Consider the following 20,111-nt stretch of genomic DNA (forward strand, 5'->3'; position numbering starts at 1 on the left):
ATTACCACAAATATTAAATTTAATAACTAAAATACTTATATATATATTTCAAAATATTTATATTGACTATTAGTTTCGGGTTTTTCTTGTTACCATTTCGGGTTCAGATATTTTTTATACCATTCTACAAGACCTGTTCGGGTATTTTTATATTTCGGGTCGGATAACGGGTCGGGTTTTTCGGTTCGGGTTCGGTTCAGATTTCGGGTTCCGAATTTTATGCCCAGGCCTACATATACGTATGTATGGGACGTTAAATTGTGTTTCCCGCCTTTTTCGGTTAACGAAGTAAGCAAGTTGCTAAAAGAACGATATACATTGTTTTATTAATCGATAATACCATGAATTTTACCGGGTTTCAGCTATGTTATATAAATGTTTTAGAATCTATTTTACTATATTTTAGAGTTTCTTAGAATGTTTACAGGTTCGTGTATATTTTAGAGTGATATAATGATTTTGGAATATTTTAGAAATAAAAATAAAAGAAACTCGTAGTTGTTCATCGAACCAGCCGAGAGTCGACATCAGAGTCAAACGTCGATCAAACATCACTTATCATCGATCGACAGCGAGTCGCGAGAAGCGGGCCGTATGTCATGACCGATTTATATCCCAAATCCCACACAGAATTATCACTGGTCGACTTTAACCTAATATTTATAGGTTCTGTCATTCTATTGGGAAACACACGTTTTTCATACTTTTATATTTTTGCAGCAACTAGTTTAGGATTTTTAATAATTTGGAGAGAAAATTCAATTTTTTCAGATTTTTGTGTTGGAACTCCAATTTTTTACCTTATTCTTTTTTTTGCAGTTTATTCAAATCATTATCATATTTTACTTGAGTATGTCTGAGTAATTTACTTGATAGATTTATGATTTAGTTAGCGTTATGAATGATTAGCCAAAACTATAGAATTGCTAAAATGATAGAAATCTTTCGAAGAATTACTTGTAATGCTTGTGTTCTGTAGTAGCTAATATATGAGTAGAGTCTAATTTCAAAATCCGAAAAGTTCGATATCCGAATGGAACTGATCTAAACAGTCTTTCATTCAAACACTTGAATTATTATGGTTAACACGTAAAATATATGATGTCAAATTATTATGGTAAAAATAATTAATGAAGTAGTTAAGAATTGTGAAAAAGAATGTAAAAGATAATAAAATAATTAAAAATATGTAGATTCTGTTTTATAATTGTATAATAAATGCTACCAAATTATTTGGAAAATAATAATAAATAAAGTAGTTAAGATGAGTGAAAATAAGGAAAAGAAAAACTGTATTAAATTTGTAGAAAATAATGAATACAATTGTTTAATATTAAATAAACATATATAATATTTAACACAAGTATATAATTTAATTTTAATCTTAACTCTAATATTATAATAATTTGTATTTGGATAATATTTCCAATAAAAATAAGAAAAACTAGATATAGTATTAATTATTAGAATTATAAACTAAATATAAAATAAATGTAATACTGATATTAATCTTAGATATTGTTAATATGGACTTTCAATGTCTATTTATTAATTAAATATTTTAAATATCATGGTAAGTATACATTTTAAAATATATATTGTAAAAATAATAGTATATATCGGTATAATAGATTAATGTTTTAATTAGAGAAAATTCCTTAAAAATACACGGACTGAATTTCATTTGCTGAAAAATATACGAACTTTTTAGGCTTCCCAAGAAATACACAGATTAATTTTGGTTGTCCATATAATACATCAACTTTTGAATTATGGAGGTTTCACACTTCGATTTTAACGACGTTAACTCTGATTAACGGAACGTTAAGACGCCATTAGAAGACGTTAACTCTGATTCAAAAGTTTATGTATTTCATGGACAACGAAAATTAGTTTGTGTATTTTTTGGAAAGCCTAAAAAGTTCGTGTATTTTTTCAGCAAATAAAATTTAGTCTGTGTATTTTTAAAGAATTTACCTATTTTTTGTGCAACATCATATTTCTTTTATTCAAGATTTATTATAATCAGGTTTAGCAGTTTAGGTCTAGGTATTTTAGCCGGATTCAAAAACTTGAACCGGAACTGACCCGAAAATATTCGGTCCAAAACCAAACTGAAAGTGTGTACAAGTATTTGTTGGGTCGAAAATTCTTCTACTCGAAAGAATCGAAACCAAAAAGAACTGATCTGAATAGACTCATATGTAATAAAATCGACCCGGATCCAATAAAATTGATCCGAATCCAATAAAATCGACCCAAATCCAATATAAACTATCTGTAAAATGTTATTGTATTCGGGTCGATTTTGTTGGATTCGGGTCGTTTTATTGGATCTGGGTCTATTCGGATCAGTTCTTTTCGGTTTCGATTCTTTCGAGTAGAAGAATTTTCGACCTAACAAATACTTGTACACTTTCGATTTGGTTTTGGACCGAATATGTTCGGGTTAGTTCCAGTTTAAGTTTTTGAATCCGGGTAAAATGCCTAGACCTAAACTGCTAAACCTGATTATAATAAATCTTGAATAAAAGAAATATGATGTTGCACAAAAAATAGGTAAATTTCCTAAAAAATGCACAGACTAAATTTTCTTTGCTGAAAAAATACACGAACTTTTTAGGCTTTCCAAAAAAATACACAGACTAATTTTGGTTGTCCATAAAATACATAAACTTTTGAACCAGAGTTAACGTCATCTAACAGCGTCTTAACGTTCCGTTAATTAGAGTTAATGTCGTTCAAATCGAAGTGTAAAACCTCCAAAATTCAAAAGTTCATGTATTTTATGGACAACTAAAATTAATCTGTGTATTTTTTGGGAAGCCTAAAAAGTTCGTGTGTTTTTTCATCAAATGAAATTCAGTCTGTGTATTTTTAAGGAATTTTTCTTTTTAATTATTTTAAATATCATTATATATATATTAAAATTAAATTTTAAATAATAATATTAATTAAGCTAATGAATAATTCTAAAATCATGAAAGAGATGACAAATAAGCAAATTCATTTTTCAAATAATAGTAGATACAAAATAGATAATAAATATTTTGAAAACAAATACTCGATTTTGACAAATAGATCAAGTAGCATGTAGTTGTTGATTTTTTTCTCCAATACTTGATGTATAAGTACTTGTTTCAAATAAGTCAAGTCTAAATCGTAAATACCATTACTTGAACAGGACAAATCAAGTACTAATTAAAATTCCATGATCAAATGCTCTTACAGCTCTTACATGAAAATAACAGAAGATTACATGAAGTGTCCAAATATTTCTTTATTATTATTAAGAATCAGATTCAGATACATATGTAAGAAGAAAATAAATTATAAATCTTGAATGCAACCTTATGGCAATATACACAGAAACACATCCACAGGTGACAGGTCTGGTCACAAAAAGTGTCATCCTTCTCTTAAAACATTCAAATAAGACTGGCTTTGATGATACACACAAAAAGATGAAAACGATCAACGTGAAAATTTATCGGTGTCCACTTGACGTTTTGAAGCTTTATTTTATGTCTCAATCGAGCTTCACGTTTGAATATAGGAGCGTGTCCTTCGTCAAAGGCATGTACATAAGGAAGTACACCTGCAAAGCACGACTGTCAACTCCAACAACATATACATTCAATACTAAGCTACAACTCGGCTGGATAGTTTTTTATTGGCTGAAGAGAGGATAAGGAATTAATGTGAACTTACCCCAAGGATAGTTGCAATGAGAAGGATTATTCCAGTTAACCATGCAAGCGTCAGCCTAACAAGTATAACTTGAGCGATAATGGCTGCACTTGGAACTCCCTCTACCTCAGCCATCGACCTTGCAGATGAACCATAAGAAGAAGACCCAACTCTTAACAGATTAGCGGATTCTTGATTTACTCTCTCATCAAGGAGAATCACTCCAACAATTTGGCCTGCAACAGCCCAAACATTTCTCAGCTTACATACAAACAGTAAAGAAAAAGAAACATAGTATGTAGTATTTCCATTGAGGAGTTTCATTCAAAGTGTCCACCATCTTGAACTACTTTCTAAGGCAAATATTTTGAAAATGAGTTTATCAAATCACAGCTACAGTTTCACCTTTATGAGATGTCTCCAACAGATCGAATAGCTTTGATAGTGTGGCAAGCAGTACATCCATCCCTTGCTTGGCCATACCTTGTCCATACTCCTGTGCTAAAGCCTGTAATTTCAAGCGAGAGTAAATAATATTAGACACGATGATGACAAGCTCTGCCGGACAAGCTGTGCAAGAGAATGAAGGACAAATAAACGCTCTTACATGGATACCGCCAAAGCGTCCAACCGTTAACTCAGCAGGTCTCTCAATACCATGAGCTAAATCCTCATGAAGAGTGACTAACCCTCTTATATTCTTATATAAAGCCAAAAGGTTCGATGCAAATTTTCTCTCTGCTTCCTGCACACAGTAGCAAAAGTCAAAAGCAATTCTGGAACCTCGTCCTGGGAAAGTATACAACTTCATGGAGTTAATGATAACACCTTTTCCAAATGAAACTCCACGTTAGCACCACCAGACAGAGGGATACTAAGCAATCCAGTCAATGGTTCAGCAGAGCCAACATATGATCCACCCAACCAAGATGCCTAGAGATAATATTACCACACCATTAACTATTAAAATAAAAAAGGCATAAAAAGTGTTATTCACTTTTAGAATGAAAGAAACTGTCAACTTACAAACTCATTCATGTCTTTGTCCATCATATCAGATGAGGGTTCATTGACAGACATAACAGCCACTCCAGTTTCTGTAGGAATTTGGAAAGTTTATGTAATGTATATAAAGCAAGACTTCAATCCAGATGAAGACACTAGAAACTAGAACTCAAGCCATCACGGCACCTGGAAGTTCAATATCAGCTTTGTCAGAATTGGAATTGATACTGCCTCTAATGGCATTGTCTAAGAAAGAATGACTAGGTAAGGTTTCCACAAGCGCATCTGCCAAGTCAAAAACAAACACTTAAATTTAGACTTAAGAAGATTTTTGGTTCATGCCAAAGAACTAAAGGTTTCCAGTGTATTAACTGCATACCATCAGCTCCAGCGATTTCTAGCACAAAAGCAGCACGAGGCCTCTCAAATGGATTAGGTTTTAGAATCTTGTTCAGCTAAAACACAAAAAAAACAATTTTTATGATCAAGTACAGAACAAAAAAAAAAAACTAAAGCAGAGGATCCAGAAACCTTGGAGGAGCCATCAGGTGTCAAAGTAGATGGAGGTGCAAAACCCAACAAGGCAGACACTGCTGCCGATACTTCAGAGAGAGACATGGGAAGCGCCTGTGGATTTCCATATCAAAAGGAAGAACTATTACAAAAGAAGTAGCAACTCACAAACATGAATTTGAAATCTGTCTGGTGATCGCTCATCAAGAGCCAAAATGGAAAAAAAAAAAAGACAAAACTTGAGAGAGGTTGGTGCCACTTAGACCAAACAATGGATCTTATTGTATTTGCTTCAACGGAATCAGCCTAACTACATTGACCTGATCTATACGCCCAAACAAGAGAACATAATTTCTAACAAAGATCTAAGATTGAAACTTAAAAAAAAAGAGGCAAGTGAGAAGAATGAGATTACCTGCTCTGAAGGAGGACGAAGGTATTGGTTGTTGGATCCATCAATGAAGAAAACAGAACCACTGGCTTCTCCCTATCACAAAAACCGATTCAGTTTATCAAAAGTCAAAAGTCAGATCCATAAGACATAGATTCCGTGGGAGACAAACGAAGAACGAACCCTGGAATTGAGGGTGAGAAGCAGAGAGACGACAAATATGTACAAAGCTTGCATCTTTAGAACCAGAAAGGGGGGAGAGAGAGAGAGATCGGAGTTAATCTGGCGAGAGAGATGTTTAAGGGAGGAGAGACAAGACAAAGCCAGATTTCGTAATGGAAGTGGTAGACACACCTTTGGCAATCAATACACGGTGTCAATTATCGGTCCAGGTTAATGTTTGGTCTCTGGTATTTTTATTTTATTTGGTTTACAACTTTTGTGATTTTTCCAAATATTGTTTAAATTTTTTTCTACAAACACTTTCAATAAAAAAAAATGTCATGACATACTAACAATTGTGACTTGGATTATGCTATCTAACTGTAACATTGACAATTATATTTAATATTAATTTATATTTTTGATAAAAGTTTAAAATATGATAATAACTTATATATCTTCCTACTAATAATTGTATTCAAATATAGCATTTAACAATATAATGCTACAAATATAACAATAATTTACAAATTTCTAAATATTATTAAAAGGTCTATAATTATACAATTTTATTAATAAAAATTTTAAATTTTAGATTTTATGCAATGTTTTGAAAAATATATAATTTTTAAATCTTAATACCATTAATTTACTTTTTGGTATTTAAATTTTTAAAATACTATTTATTTTAATTTTTGATAATTACACATTTTTTATATCTAAATTGTTTTCTTAATTTTGTACAAGATGATATATTATATTTTAATAAAAGGAAATATATATATATATATATAATCTATCTAAGATTTTAGTTACATATATATAAATATACTCTTAAATATAATTAAAAAAAAATATATATATATATATATTATCTTAGTTTTTTATGTTTATTTAAGTCTAAATTTAAAATAAAATATTGGTAAGAATTAATAAAATATAAAATATTAACAAAATATTATTTTAATTTTTCATTTTTTTGCAGATGGTGCAAAAAAAAACCTAGTGAAATTTATAAATGTAAACATGTAACCTCTCTCTAAACCTTCAAGCTTCTTTTCAACGTGACCGGCTCACGTGGCTTCTTCAGTACTGATGTTGGGCGTTTCTCTAGTAATCACTCATCACTAGAAGTCCGCTGATTTTCTAGTAATGCAGTGGTCTCGAAAGTTGCATGCATTTTTGTCATTCTATGATTTTTTTCAATTCTTATTGTTAGAGGTGTCAATTCGAACTGGTCCGGTCTGGTCCGGTCCAAATCCGCTAAGTCCATAAATATATGAGTCTGTTCGGTCTGTCCTGAAAATATTTTAAGCCTAGAATTTAAATCCCGGTCCGACCTTTATAGGGTTATAGGGTTTTTCTGGTTTTTTGGACTTTTCGAAAAATAATTTGTCATTGTCGTTTCAAGCGTTTTAATACATATGAATTTTATAAAAAAAAAATCAGTTTTAACATTTAAAAAAAAATGTAAAGTGAATTTAAACTTCTTTTCTTTATCAAAAATATTTATTTTTCATATGTTTCAAAAAATATTATAAACTAACTGAATTTAATTAGTTTTAAATAATCAAATATAAATTTAAACTAAATATATAAGAGAACAAATTTATGATAAATAGGATCAAACGTTTCAGATTTTGTATGTTAAAAAAATGTTATCAAAAAGAGGTTACATTTGCAAATTTTAAAATATGACATTTGTAATGTCAAACAATAAGATGCATTAACATTTTTTTATATTTTTATTAGAATTTAGATTAATAATATTTAAAATAAAATATAAAGTTTCGGTTTTCGGACCGATCTTAGTCCAAATAGGCTTAAGCCTAAAATATCCAAAGTCCAAATGAGCTTAATCCGAAAGATCCAATTGTTGTGAGCTTATAAAACTAAACTCAAACCCAATAATTTTTAGGGCCAGACGGTTTCGGACTGCGGACTTCGATTCTGATGGACATGTCTACTTATTGTTATCATTTTGGTATAAGTGAACTATTATATAAAATTCACCGTGTATGTGTGGAACTTACACTAAAAAAAAGAGTGGTTTAACATCATTTAATTTCAATTTTTGCATTACTTATAAGTGATGTAAAAGAAATTTACATCATTTAAATAAATGACTCTGAATGTGGTGATGCAAATAATATACATCATTTTTCTAATAACTGATGTAAAAATACTAAATATTTTCATCAATTATTATAAGTGATGTCAAGATATATCAGTTGTAAAAAATGATTTTAACAATTAAATCAGTTCTTTAAAGTGATATTAATATTAACATCACTACAAATAATTGATTTAAATGTTTGTATCATTTAATGATAACCGAAGTAAAGTTATTATTTTTTAAAGTAATTTTAATAACTATTTCGTTTACAGTTATTAATTGAAAATATTAATATTATTTGTTTTTAATTAATTTTAAATTATTATCGATCTATACATTTATGTCAATAAATAAATAAATTAAAAGATTTTTCATTATTTTTTTTCTTTTTTTCTTCATTTTAATGATGTTACAATATGGAAAAAATATAGAAAGCCTCCAAAAACATGAATAGGATGAATTCAGCAAAAGAAAATGATAAAAAGTTAAAATCTCCACATGAGAATTCTTCAGTCAATATTTTTCTTCTCCTTCAATGTATGTTCTTCCGTTGATGGTGTTGTTAAATTGATAACTGCTTCTGAAACAAAAACAAAAAGAGAATATCAGATGATCTGGTTAGAATCACTACTAAATAAAAAATGATTTAAAATTGTAAATGGAGAAAGAAGAAATACTTGTATTAGTACAATGGAGTGGTGGGGGTAGTAGACAGTGCGGAGTCAAATGTGGAATCACATAGTTTCAGAATTGTAAGGTGTCATCGTTTGCTTTTGCATATATAGAAAACATGAGGCTGTGAAATTGAGAAAGAACTTTTTGTCTTAAATGGTCATTTAGTTTTTGACTTATAAGAAATATAGGGATATGAAAACAAGAAGAACACTTAGAAATTGTTACACTGGGAGATGAACGAGGGGTTTGAAAAAAGAAAAAGAAGAAAAAGAAGATTTGTTGAGATTATAAAAGAAAACTTCTTTTTAGCAAAACAGTTATAAATAAGATCCACTAAGTTAAAGAAACAAAACAAAAACTAAATAAAAAAATCGTAAATTCTTTTCCTAATTTTGGGTTCTTTGAAATTTCAGTTAATTTGTATTGATTTAAGTTAAGTAAATATTATATAATTGTTCTACCTGATATAAATTCAGATAACATAACATCACTTTTATTAAACTGATGTTAAACAAAAAATATGGTTATATAATTTTTATTAGCATCAGTTTTTTATTGATGTAAATTTTGTATCATCTTCATAAGTGATGTTAACCAAAATAATAAAGGCATCAATTATTTAACTGATATAAATTTATAGAATAAAATCATTTTTGTCTAAATGATATAAACTGATAAATATTACATCATTTTACTGAAGTGATGTAAAATTAATTAATATTAACATCATTTACAAATAAGTAATTTAAAATTATATCACTTATTTTGTGATACAATTTAATTGATGCAATTCAATTGTTTTTTTTGTAGTGTTAGGTCAATTTATTACATGGTGAATTATAATTTTATTTTGTGTGCAAATCCTCCTATACATTAAAAGAGAAGTCACTTTAGTGATTTTTGCTTAAGTGGCATTCATAGAGAGCTTCTAAGATTAATTCTCTTAATCTTATTGGTTGAATTTTAGATAATTTCTTTTTCATTTATTTTTTATAATCGACCAAACATTACCAAATTTGAATCCATATAATTAATACGGTCTTATTAATATAGTATATTTGATTGACACAAACATTACCAAATTTGAATTTATATAATTAATACGGTCTTAACAATGACATACTTTATGGACAAGGCATTCATATTAGAAATTTGGAAAGCTTCTCAAATATAGAAATTATAGAAAGATTAATAATATTTTATTTCTTACTTTTAATATTTATAAACTATAAAATATAATGAACGAAATTTTATATAAGATAATTATTATAGTTTTATACTCTACTTGATGAATTGTATTCAATATAATTATATAATAATTATTTTAAATATTAAAAAATCCAAAAATGTTTATTAACATTATTTTTAGATTATTTATCGTTATTTAAAGAATAAATTTATCAGAATTTTAAAATAATTTACAGAATGTTATAAATTATTTATAAAAAATAAATTTACTATATATTGATTGAGAAGTCACATAAGTGATTTTTATTACGTGTCGATCATAAATGAACTCTTAATTATTATAATTTTATTGGCCGATGATTTTTAATTTTATTTATTATAATTCTTCTATATATTAAAAGAAAGTACATTTGCCAGCTGGCACTCTCACAGCCTTTCTCATAAGAATTCTATCGATTCTATTGGTTGATTTTTCAGAATTTCTTTTTGATTTATTTTTTCCATCGACACTACTAAAAAGGGGAGTCCTCTAAATACTTACCTTATTTTGTAATTTCGATATATCATTTAATTCATTGATCCCACTATAATAGAAAAGTACCATTGAATACTAATTGCAAGGAAAAAAAATAATTTAATGACCAATTAACATCACTTTTCAAATGACTTACATAATATTATTTATAACTATTTATGGTAACTAATTGTGGAAAGTATGATATAAAGCCATTTTATTAATTCAAATAAATCTTTTAGATTCCAAATGGTTTACATAATATTATTAATAACTATTTATGGTAACTAATTGTCGAAAATATGGTATATAAAGTCATTTTATCAATTCAAATAAATATTTTGGTTTATTATTTTATGTAGTCTATAGATATATAAGAATATAAAGTCATTTTATCAAATCAAATAATTTATTTTAATTCATTGATCCCCTTATAAAAGGAAATTAACATTGAATACTAATTGAAAAGGAAAAAATAATTTAATCCCCCTATTAACATTACTCGCGCAAAAATATTAGTTAGTACATGTAATAATTAGTTTCCTTATTACAAATGGGAAGAATTCTGTTGATCTTATTGATTGATTTTTTAGAATTTATTTTTCGATTTATTTTAATCATCGACATTACTAAAAACGAAATCACTTTAATACTTAACTTTTGTGTTTTCTCGATTCAAAGAACATCTTTTTGCGATCATTTCTCTGTTTAACTCATTAAATACTCACTAAATATTTTAGATCTCAGAGAAACAAAATTAATTGACAAGATATTTTCTCTACTAAAATCATGCATTTAAAACTTAATATTTATGGCGAGACTTGTCAACCAAAATTCTTGTGCAATTTATTCACGAGATATTCTCCTTTAGCTTTATCAACAAGATATTCCAAAAATAATATTACGTAATAAATATAAGATTTATTGAGAATTTATTAAAAAATTCTACTTCTTAGCTTATCATGCAAGCTAAATCAATGAGAAACGTCCACCAATTTACTATAAATAAGACATCCACAGTAGAAGAAACGAAATCATTGAACTTTGTATTCTGAACTTTTAATGTTAATAATGTTCTGAATTTTTTTCTTATTATTTTAGAACATTAAGCTTTTATATTTCATGAGAGCTGATTTTTCTTTTGGTTTATATGCAGATACCCTATTATGACGATTTATCCACTGAAGCTATATATCGATTTGATTGTACACCTCTTTGATATATCATTTCGATAACATCTTTGTTCCTCAATCTGGTAAAAAAATTACTCAATTTGATAACATCTCTCAGTTATATCATTTCAATAGCATCTTTTTGTGTTGCGAATACTTCTTTTTTTTATTAGTAGAATTATATTATTGTTTAGAATTATAAGCTTATATATACACATATTGTTTTTTGGTTTGCTGATTGTGATTTTGTTTTATATTTTTTCAGAGATGATTTGACGGAAGTGTTCATATTTCAGACCTCTACGAGTTCACCATTCCGGTCCTGCAAAAGATGTGCGCTTAGAATGATATTTTCTCTATTGTACATCAAAATTGGATAATCACATTATATTTTTAAAATATAAGTAGGATGGTATTTTCTCTACTGAAATAATATCTTATTTCCTAATCTCATGCTTTAATATTTAAACTGTAAAGGTAAGATTTTTTAATTAAATCATTAGTGTAAACTATTCTCGATATATTCTCTTTTTTATTTTTAAAATGTAATTTTAATAACAACTAGAGCTTGACCCGTGCGTCCGCACGGATTGTTATTTTCATTTTTATATAAATGAATATTATTTAAATGTTTATTAGTTTATATTTTAAATATTTATCATATTTTAAATATTTTATAAATACAACAAAGAAAATAGTGAGCCGTGCCCGCTACTAAACTTTTGACAAAATATTGACCTATTGATATGTTTGAATAATATTTCTTTTAACATGAAATTATTTTTCAAATGTAATAAAATTTTAAATATTTTGATCAGATATTACGGTGAGATTTAGATACATTAGAAAAAATATTTGGTTATAAACATTAAACATTGTTATACAAAGATATTTAAATTTTCTTGTTGAAAATAATTTATAGTAACTGAAATGATTAAACGTATATGTTAGAAATTTTTGAAATATATATAATCTTAAGTGAGATTAAATTATATTAAAAATAATATTCACTTACAAATATTTCATATTGTTCTATAAGATGTTTAAAGATATTTAAATCTTAGCATATATAAATTTTATTGTTCAAAATAATTAATGGTAAGTTAACCATATATTTTAGGAATATTCATAATATTGTTTAATATCTAATTTAAACTTGATTTTTGTTCAAAATAATTAATGGTAACATTATCCAAGTTTTATATAGTTAAAATCGATATTAAATTTGAATATCCCTAAAAATGAGTTAATTGGTTTAAGGAAATATATTAAATACGAAAATTAAGTTAAGTTTGATTTAGGAAATAATTTAATAAATAGGAAAAAAAATGATTCCTTAAAGATAGATTCATTTAATTACTTCAGTGGCATGTCATTGTAAACAAGTTGGAAAACTTAGGGATATTTTATATTTGTACTTCTGTTTTAATAATATAGACTAGATTTTGACCCGCACGCCCGTGCGGGTGTATATTTTTATAAAATATTTTTTTCATGTCAATATTAGAGTTGGGCAAAAAACCAAAATCCAAAAAATCGAACCGATCTCGATCCAAAAAGAATTAAATCTAAACCAAAATTAATTAAATTTAAAAATTTTGGTATTTTTTAAACTGAAACTAAATCCATCGAACCGAAGTATTTCGGATACCCAAATGTATTCAAAATAAATTTATATACTTATATATTTTTTTTACATTTGATGCATATAAAAACATCCAGAATATATATGGTACTTTTAATTTGGTTTAAATAATTGAAAATATATATAAATAGTCAAATGTAATATCTAAAATAGTTAAAGTATATTTAAAACACCAAAAATAATTAAAATAATTATTGATTCTCTATCCACATATTTAAATCAAACCAATTTATATGCTAAGTTCAGGCATTTTGATATATGTTATTCAAATTTATATGTAATATATTATTTTGTTTATATATTTTGAAAAATTTAAAGTATTAAAGAATTTTAAAAATAATTTGAATGGGTTATCTGAACCCGAACAAACCCGTAAAGATCCGAATTGAATCCGAACCAAAATTTAGAAATATTCGAATGTGACTGAAATCTTTGACCCTGGAAACTCGAACCCATACAGACCCAAACCGAACCCGAAGGGTACCGAACGCCCACCCCTAGTTCACAATCTATTTTTTTCTTTTAAAAACATAGCAAACATATAATTAATAATATTTTAGTATCATCTAAATAATTACATATATCTATATTTTGAATTGAATATGGAAAATAAAACATATACTCCCTCCGCATGAGTATATTTTTTAACTAATTGGAAACATTTTTAATAATGGTTATTGGAAAATATTTTAGTAAAAATAAATGTTTGAATATATATATATATATATATATATATATATATATATTTGAATCAATTTTTGATATAAATAAACTTTAAATTATTATTTTGATTTGAAATCTTTCTGTGCCTTTTTCTTAATAACATAAATTCATTATTTTCTTAATATACTGTTATCTATGTTTTCAAACAATATTATATCTTTTTATACTGCTATTCATATTTCCAAACAAATCTTTTTAAAAAAATTTTATTCATATTTTCAGACAAACCTATTTTTAAAAAACTATTATCCAAATTTTCAAATAAACATTTTTTTAAAAATTGTTATCGATATTTTCAAACAAATTTAATTTATATTTCAATTTTAATATTCAATTTTAATAATATAGATGTGAATAAGAATGAAATCCCATTAAGTGTATGTTGATTTTCTTTCCAGAAAAACAAACAACGTAGTCTTTTCTTAAACAAAAAAAACTAATTTTGTTTTACTTTTAGTCTTTTATAACAACAAACTTTATCTCTAAATATCTCTGAAGTCGTCAAACGATATATTCTTGTTCCCAATCAAAATTGAGAAGTTGTGTAGATATATATAAATATTGATATATTGCATGCTATTATTAGGTATTAGTATCCCTAATTTATAGTTAGATGTTGCTTGATAGTAAAATTGATATAATTGAGAATATTCTTATTATTATTCCTAATTTGGAATGTTAGATTTTAACAAATACGTGTCATAACTGTTTAGATTTGATTATATTGAGCAGTTCGGTTTATTTGAAATGTAGTATTTATGTATGTTTGGTTAACTGTTTAATTAAATTTAAGTGGTTTAATTTAAGTATTAAATATGGTTTACTTCAGTGGCATACAATGGTAATTATTTAGGAAAAGTCTGGGCTAAGTACAAAATGTACTTCAGCTTTAATAGTTTAGACTAGATTTTGACCCGCGCTTTCAAAGCGCGGGTTTATTTTCCTTTATTTTTTTTAAATTGACAAATATTTAGTAAATGTCATATTTTTATATATTTGTTTTTTTTTATAAAAGATTTAAGCTTTTTTATTTTTCTTTATTGTGTTTCATTTTAAAAGAGTATAGGCCAGAACACAATATTCGGACCCAAAGAACCAACCCGAAACCGACCCAAAAATCAGGGTCCCGAATCCGATCAAACCCGGGTAAATATCCGAATGAGTTCTAAATTGCTATATCCGAAGAACCGGTCCCGAATCCGACCCGAACCGAGAACCAAATGAGTACCCGTAGATATCCGAAATATATCTAAAAATATATGTTATAATTATATTTATAATTATTTTAATTTTTTAATTAATTTTATAAGCTAACAATAGTAGTTATTTTCGGTAATTTTGAGTATTTTTGGATAAAATATGATAGTTTGGATAAAAATTTACCTAAAAACTGTATAAAATGTATATTTTGGTTACTATTGAATAATTTGGATACAAAAATTTGAACCGAATCAGATACTTTGGTTACTTTAAGTACAAATAACCGAACCCGTTAGATACTTTGGTTATTTGGTTATTTTGCAGGTTCTTATGCATGAGAACCGAACCCACCCGGACTCGGAAAGACCCGACTCGAACCCAACCCGAAATTTTATAATATCCGAATGAGGTTTAATTTCAAAACCCGAATGGGGTTTAATTTTAAAACCCGAAAAACTCGATATCTGAAAAAACCAATCCGTACCAGAATGGGTATCCGAACGTCCAGGTCTAATGAGTATTTATGTTTAGAAAATTAAACTTTATTTTTTAATGAATTAAGTTGGTATAACTCTGATATATTAATTTTATTATGTGGTTAATTTTTTAATAAAAAAATATATACTTTTAATAAAGATTTATACTTTTCAATGAAAAAATTCAAATTTTTTTATGAATGCTTAAATTATATAAAAATAAAAAACATAATAATTAAGTTATTAATTTTTGTTCACTACACAAAATATTAAGAATGATTGAAAATAAATTATTTGAATTAGGGAAAAAAAATAAGAATTGGATCTGATTTCTTAATCAGCCCAAATGACCCAAGAGAGATGATGTGGGCAGTGGGCTGGATCAAAAAAAGTTAATCCAATAAAAATGAGTTATTAATATTACTTGATTGCCCTTAATGAAATAAACAATGTGAGTTAAAGAAAGGGCATGTTTAGTAAAAAATTCAAATGTGCTTGTACTTTAATAGTATAGATATATTCCATAAATAATCCTAACTTATAGGTAGATAAATTTTAAAGTTAATTTGAAAACATTCTGGTACATAGCTTATTGTGAAAGTTAAATATTTTAGTAAAGTCTAGCATTTTACTTACCTTTTGTGTTTTCTCGATTCAAAGAACATCTTTTTGAAACTCTTTCTGTGTTTAATTCATTAAATACCCACTAAATATTTTAGATGTCAGAGAAACGAAATTAATTGACAAAATATTTTCTCTCCAAAAATCATGCATTTAAAACTTAATATTTATGGTGAGACTTGTCAACCAAAATCCTGGTGCAATCTATTCACGAGATATTCTCCTTTAGCTTTATCAACAAGATATTCCAAAAATAAAATTACCTTATAAGTATAAGATTTATTGAGAATTTATTAAAGAATATTTTAAATAAATCTAACTTGCGCAAGAAGACTAATATTTAATTCAAATCAGCTTATGATATTGTAGATTTAATAACTTTCTTTATTCAATTTAAATATTTATTATGAAAAATTAATATTTTCTGCTTTTCCTTCTAAACATGTATTATACTTTATAATTGCTTATTATTTATAGTTACAATAGCATACTAATGAGATGAACCTTTTCTTTTGCAGGTCCTGATGTTGCAGTCATTAGGTGATATTTCCTCTGGTTCTTTGATTTTTCAGGAACTCCTTTGTCTAAAAGAAAAAGCCAAGAAGATCATGACAGTAGTCTTGAAGATCAACACTATGTCATTTAACAATTATATTATTACTTATTTATTATTTAGTTCTCACAATTTGCCTTGAATGAAAAATATGTCCATATTTATCACATTAATGATGATTGCAACATCACGTAACATATATTCATCATATTTAATTCAAAAGATTGATTGGTAATAATTAAAAATGATTTACGTTAACACATTAAATTCAAAAAATCTATATAGCAATAAAAAAATGTAATAAATTGTACGAATATAATATTTGATACTAACTTATCGTGCAACCATATCAACACTGTTGTATATACATATATATATATATCTTACATTTTCTTATGGTCTACATTTTAAGTTGCTTATTATTTTCAAAACTTAATCTAATGACGTTTTTTAGAAAAAAATATAACTTCTTCTGTTATCCGGAAGGACGATGATGAAGAAAATATTGAAACTATTAAAGAAGCATGTTATTGGGCATCAGCAAAAAAGATCTACGCAAGTTGTTTTGTGCCCTATTGCTAACACATAGTATCACAAATCCAGAAAACGTTTGCAATTGCTACTTGGGAAAAACTATCACAAGATATATTATGCAACCAAAGAAAAGGTACGGATAAACCAAGTTAGCTCATGTTTTTATCAAAATAAAATGTTAGTAGATCAAATTAATTTTACATGTTCTTTCAGGCTTGCGTTTATCAGAAGATCAAATTAAGAGTTTATCTTTGGAGGAGATTGAATCAATCATGCGTTTGAACGAAATCTCATTGACGTTGTTTAAGTTTTGAAACGTGTTATCAATAGTATACTCTTCTATTGGTTAAGCTGTGGCTTTTGTTAGATTTTCTATTAATTAAATTTTTTGTTTTACTTTTGTGGAATTCGCGATATTGTAATGATATAAATCAATAATAAAGATATTTTTCTCACTATTAATAGGTGAGAGAGAGAGAGAGGCAGAGAGAGGGAGAGGGAGGGAGGAGGGAGGGAGGGAGAGAGGAGGGATGGCGGAGGGAGGGGGAGGAGGGAGGAGGGAGGAGGGAGGAGGAGAGGGGAGAGAGAGAGGGAGAGAGGGAGAGAGAGGGAGAGAGAGGGGGAGAGAGGGGGAGAGAGGGGGAGAGAGAGAGGAGAGAGAGAGAGAGAGAGAGAGAGAGAGAGAGAGATTAGTGTTTACGGTATATCCAAAAAAATATTGTATAATATCGAATTATTTATATTGTACAATTGCTAACAAAATTTGACAATTTTTTGCAGGTTTCTATGGGATTTTTTAATTCATAATTGTTTTTCTTATTTTATATTACTTATGGATTATATTTAAAAATTTTATCACATTTTCTTTTCAGGTTTCTATGGGATTGTGATACCTATGAGATTTTTATCACATTTTTTTAATACATCACTATTTCCTGTATATTTTTCTTACATTTGTTTTTTTATTAGTTAACTTTTATTAAAACATACTAATGATGTTGATATCTTTTTTACTTTAGTTAACATTCATTTGTTTTATTCTTATATACTTTTTGTGACTTTTTAAGTTTTGTTTCAGTTTTATATTGAATTTAGTTCACATAGTTTATGTGTACATAATTTATGTTTTAAAACATAATTTTTCTTTTAAAAAATTAAGCGACAAAGAGCCTAATTAAACCGATCCAAAAAAACAAACCGAACGGAATATAAACTAAACTGGACATAAAGCACACCGAACTAGACTAAATATGGTTTACTTCAGTTGAAAAAAATATTAAAATCGAACTAAACAAACCAACCGAACCGAAAAAGTAACGAATTCCACCCCTACTGCATCTTGGAGATTTGCGCAAATCATGTCTCAGCATTGAAACTCTCACTTGTTCCATCTTCTCTTACATTTGAACTCAATCGATATTATACAATATTTTTATACCCGCACAGGGTGCGGATCGGTCACCTAGTTTTATATTATTGTCTTAACATTTTCTTTTGTGCTGGCCATGTAGAGGTTTTGACCCTTCTCCAATTTTGTTTTAACGTTAGTCGATTTGTTTTTTTTTCAAAGTTGAATTAAAGATTACAAACTTGATTCAAACAAAATTATTCTGATTCAAACATAACTAAACTAACTTTGCTGGCCGACCAAACCAACGCCTTCCGCTAGATAGCTTTGAAATCCTCAGAATATCAATTACGTACCGTTCTCAACCATTGATGGTAATCACTTTAAGGTGAGGTCTACCTTGTTTACTCGGATGACGGATTCCTCGTGACATCGTTGGAGCAGCAGGTTCTTAATGATCTTCTCAAGCTTGTTATTTTCACTGGACATGAAGCTCTAGTAGAACCAGAATAGAAAAGAGATGGCAACCCAAAGAGAGCTATCCGACCTTACCAATCGATGATAAGGAGATGATGCACACCATGCGAACAAGACGAGATGCTAAGGAGGCAGAGACCAGAGTCAGATCCTGCAAAAAGATAGAGATCAATCTGCCTAATGAAAACGGCACTGGGATGATTGAACTCCACCAAGCCTACACACCAAACACAATCCAATATACTCGAACAAATTAAATTTAGGTGCCTTGGTCCAAATCTGAGAACCAGACTCGACTTTCCTGTGCTTCTAGTCTACATGACATGACGTCGGAGACACGTCGAGAGCCATCAAAGCGGAACCGATGGTTTAACCGGTAGCCGAATTCCAAATTTTAATGGTTTACCAGGTTTAATCAAGTTTTTGAACAATGATTTTTTCCTAAAAACCCAAACGGGATTACATATGGTATCAGGTTCAACCGTAGGTCCAGGTCGGAGATTCAAAACACTGACTACAACCCATTCTTCCAATTCTTTGAAGCTTTTATCTTCAACAATAGGTATTTTTGGCATTTGAAGTTGACTATCTATGTTCTTGGCATTATCACCCACTTTTAGTATACTAACCTTTTTATTCAGTTTCTTATTTTTTAACACTAGTTAATTATGCTATTGCAAATTATAAAAAATATTATATAGGCGATATTGTAGCCGACAATTTTGCATATGACTTATAGAGATTAAATTCTGAATACATCACCCTGAGTCGGTATATAAGATCAATTCCTATGCACTATACTTCTTATTAATCACGGTTCATGTTCAACCGGAAGAGATGAATGATGAAGTTGATTAACTAAATATTTAGAAACTCCAAATACTCGGTCTTCCCCATCATTTTCAAGCTCTCCAAACATATTATCCACTTGAGACATCGTCATAGGAAGAGAACGGTTGTGTATGCCATGGAAATTTAATTCTTCCCATGAGATATCACCATTATTGTACTGATCCATCTTCTTGAAAACTTCTTTACAATCTTTTGCTTTAGACATGACTTTGTATTTGATAATTTAACAATCTTTGAGACTTGTGTATATCTTTTG

General features: G+C 27.9%; 1 protein-coding gene across 1 annotated transcript; it reads right to left on the reverse strand.

Annotated features, from left to right (window-relative positions):
- Positions 1-3,265: 3,265 nt before the first annotated feature.
- LOC108862840 (uncharacterized) lies at positions 3,266-5,969 on the reverse strand. Its single transcript, XM_056986762.1, has 11 exons — positions 5,783-5,969; positions 5,624-5,695; positions 5,227-5,322; positions 5,075-5,150; positions 4,882-4,980; positions 4,717-4,787; positions 4,519-4,623; positions 4,298-4,435; positions 4,096-4,198; positions 3,712-3,926; positions 3,266-3,598 (listed from the first exon to the last, which is right to left on the reverse strand). Exons 1-11 carry the CDS (start codon positions 5,834-5,836, stop codon positions 3,530-3,532), a joined length of 1,098 nt encoding a protein of 365 aa, XP_056842742.1. The 5' UTR covers positions 5,837-5,969; the 3' UTR covers positions 3,266-3,529.
- Positions 5,970-20,111: the final 14,142 nt, after the last annotated feature.

This window comes from Raphanus sativus, chromosome 5 (assembly GCF_000801105.2).
Source record: "Raphanus sativus cultivar WK10039 chromosome 5, ASM80110v3, whole genome shotgun sequence".
Classification (NCBI taxonomy): Eukaryota; Viridiplantae; Streptophyta; class Magnoliopsida; order Brassicales; family Brassicaceae; genus Raphanus; species Raphanus sativus.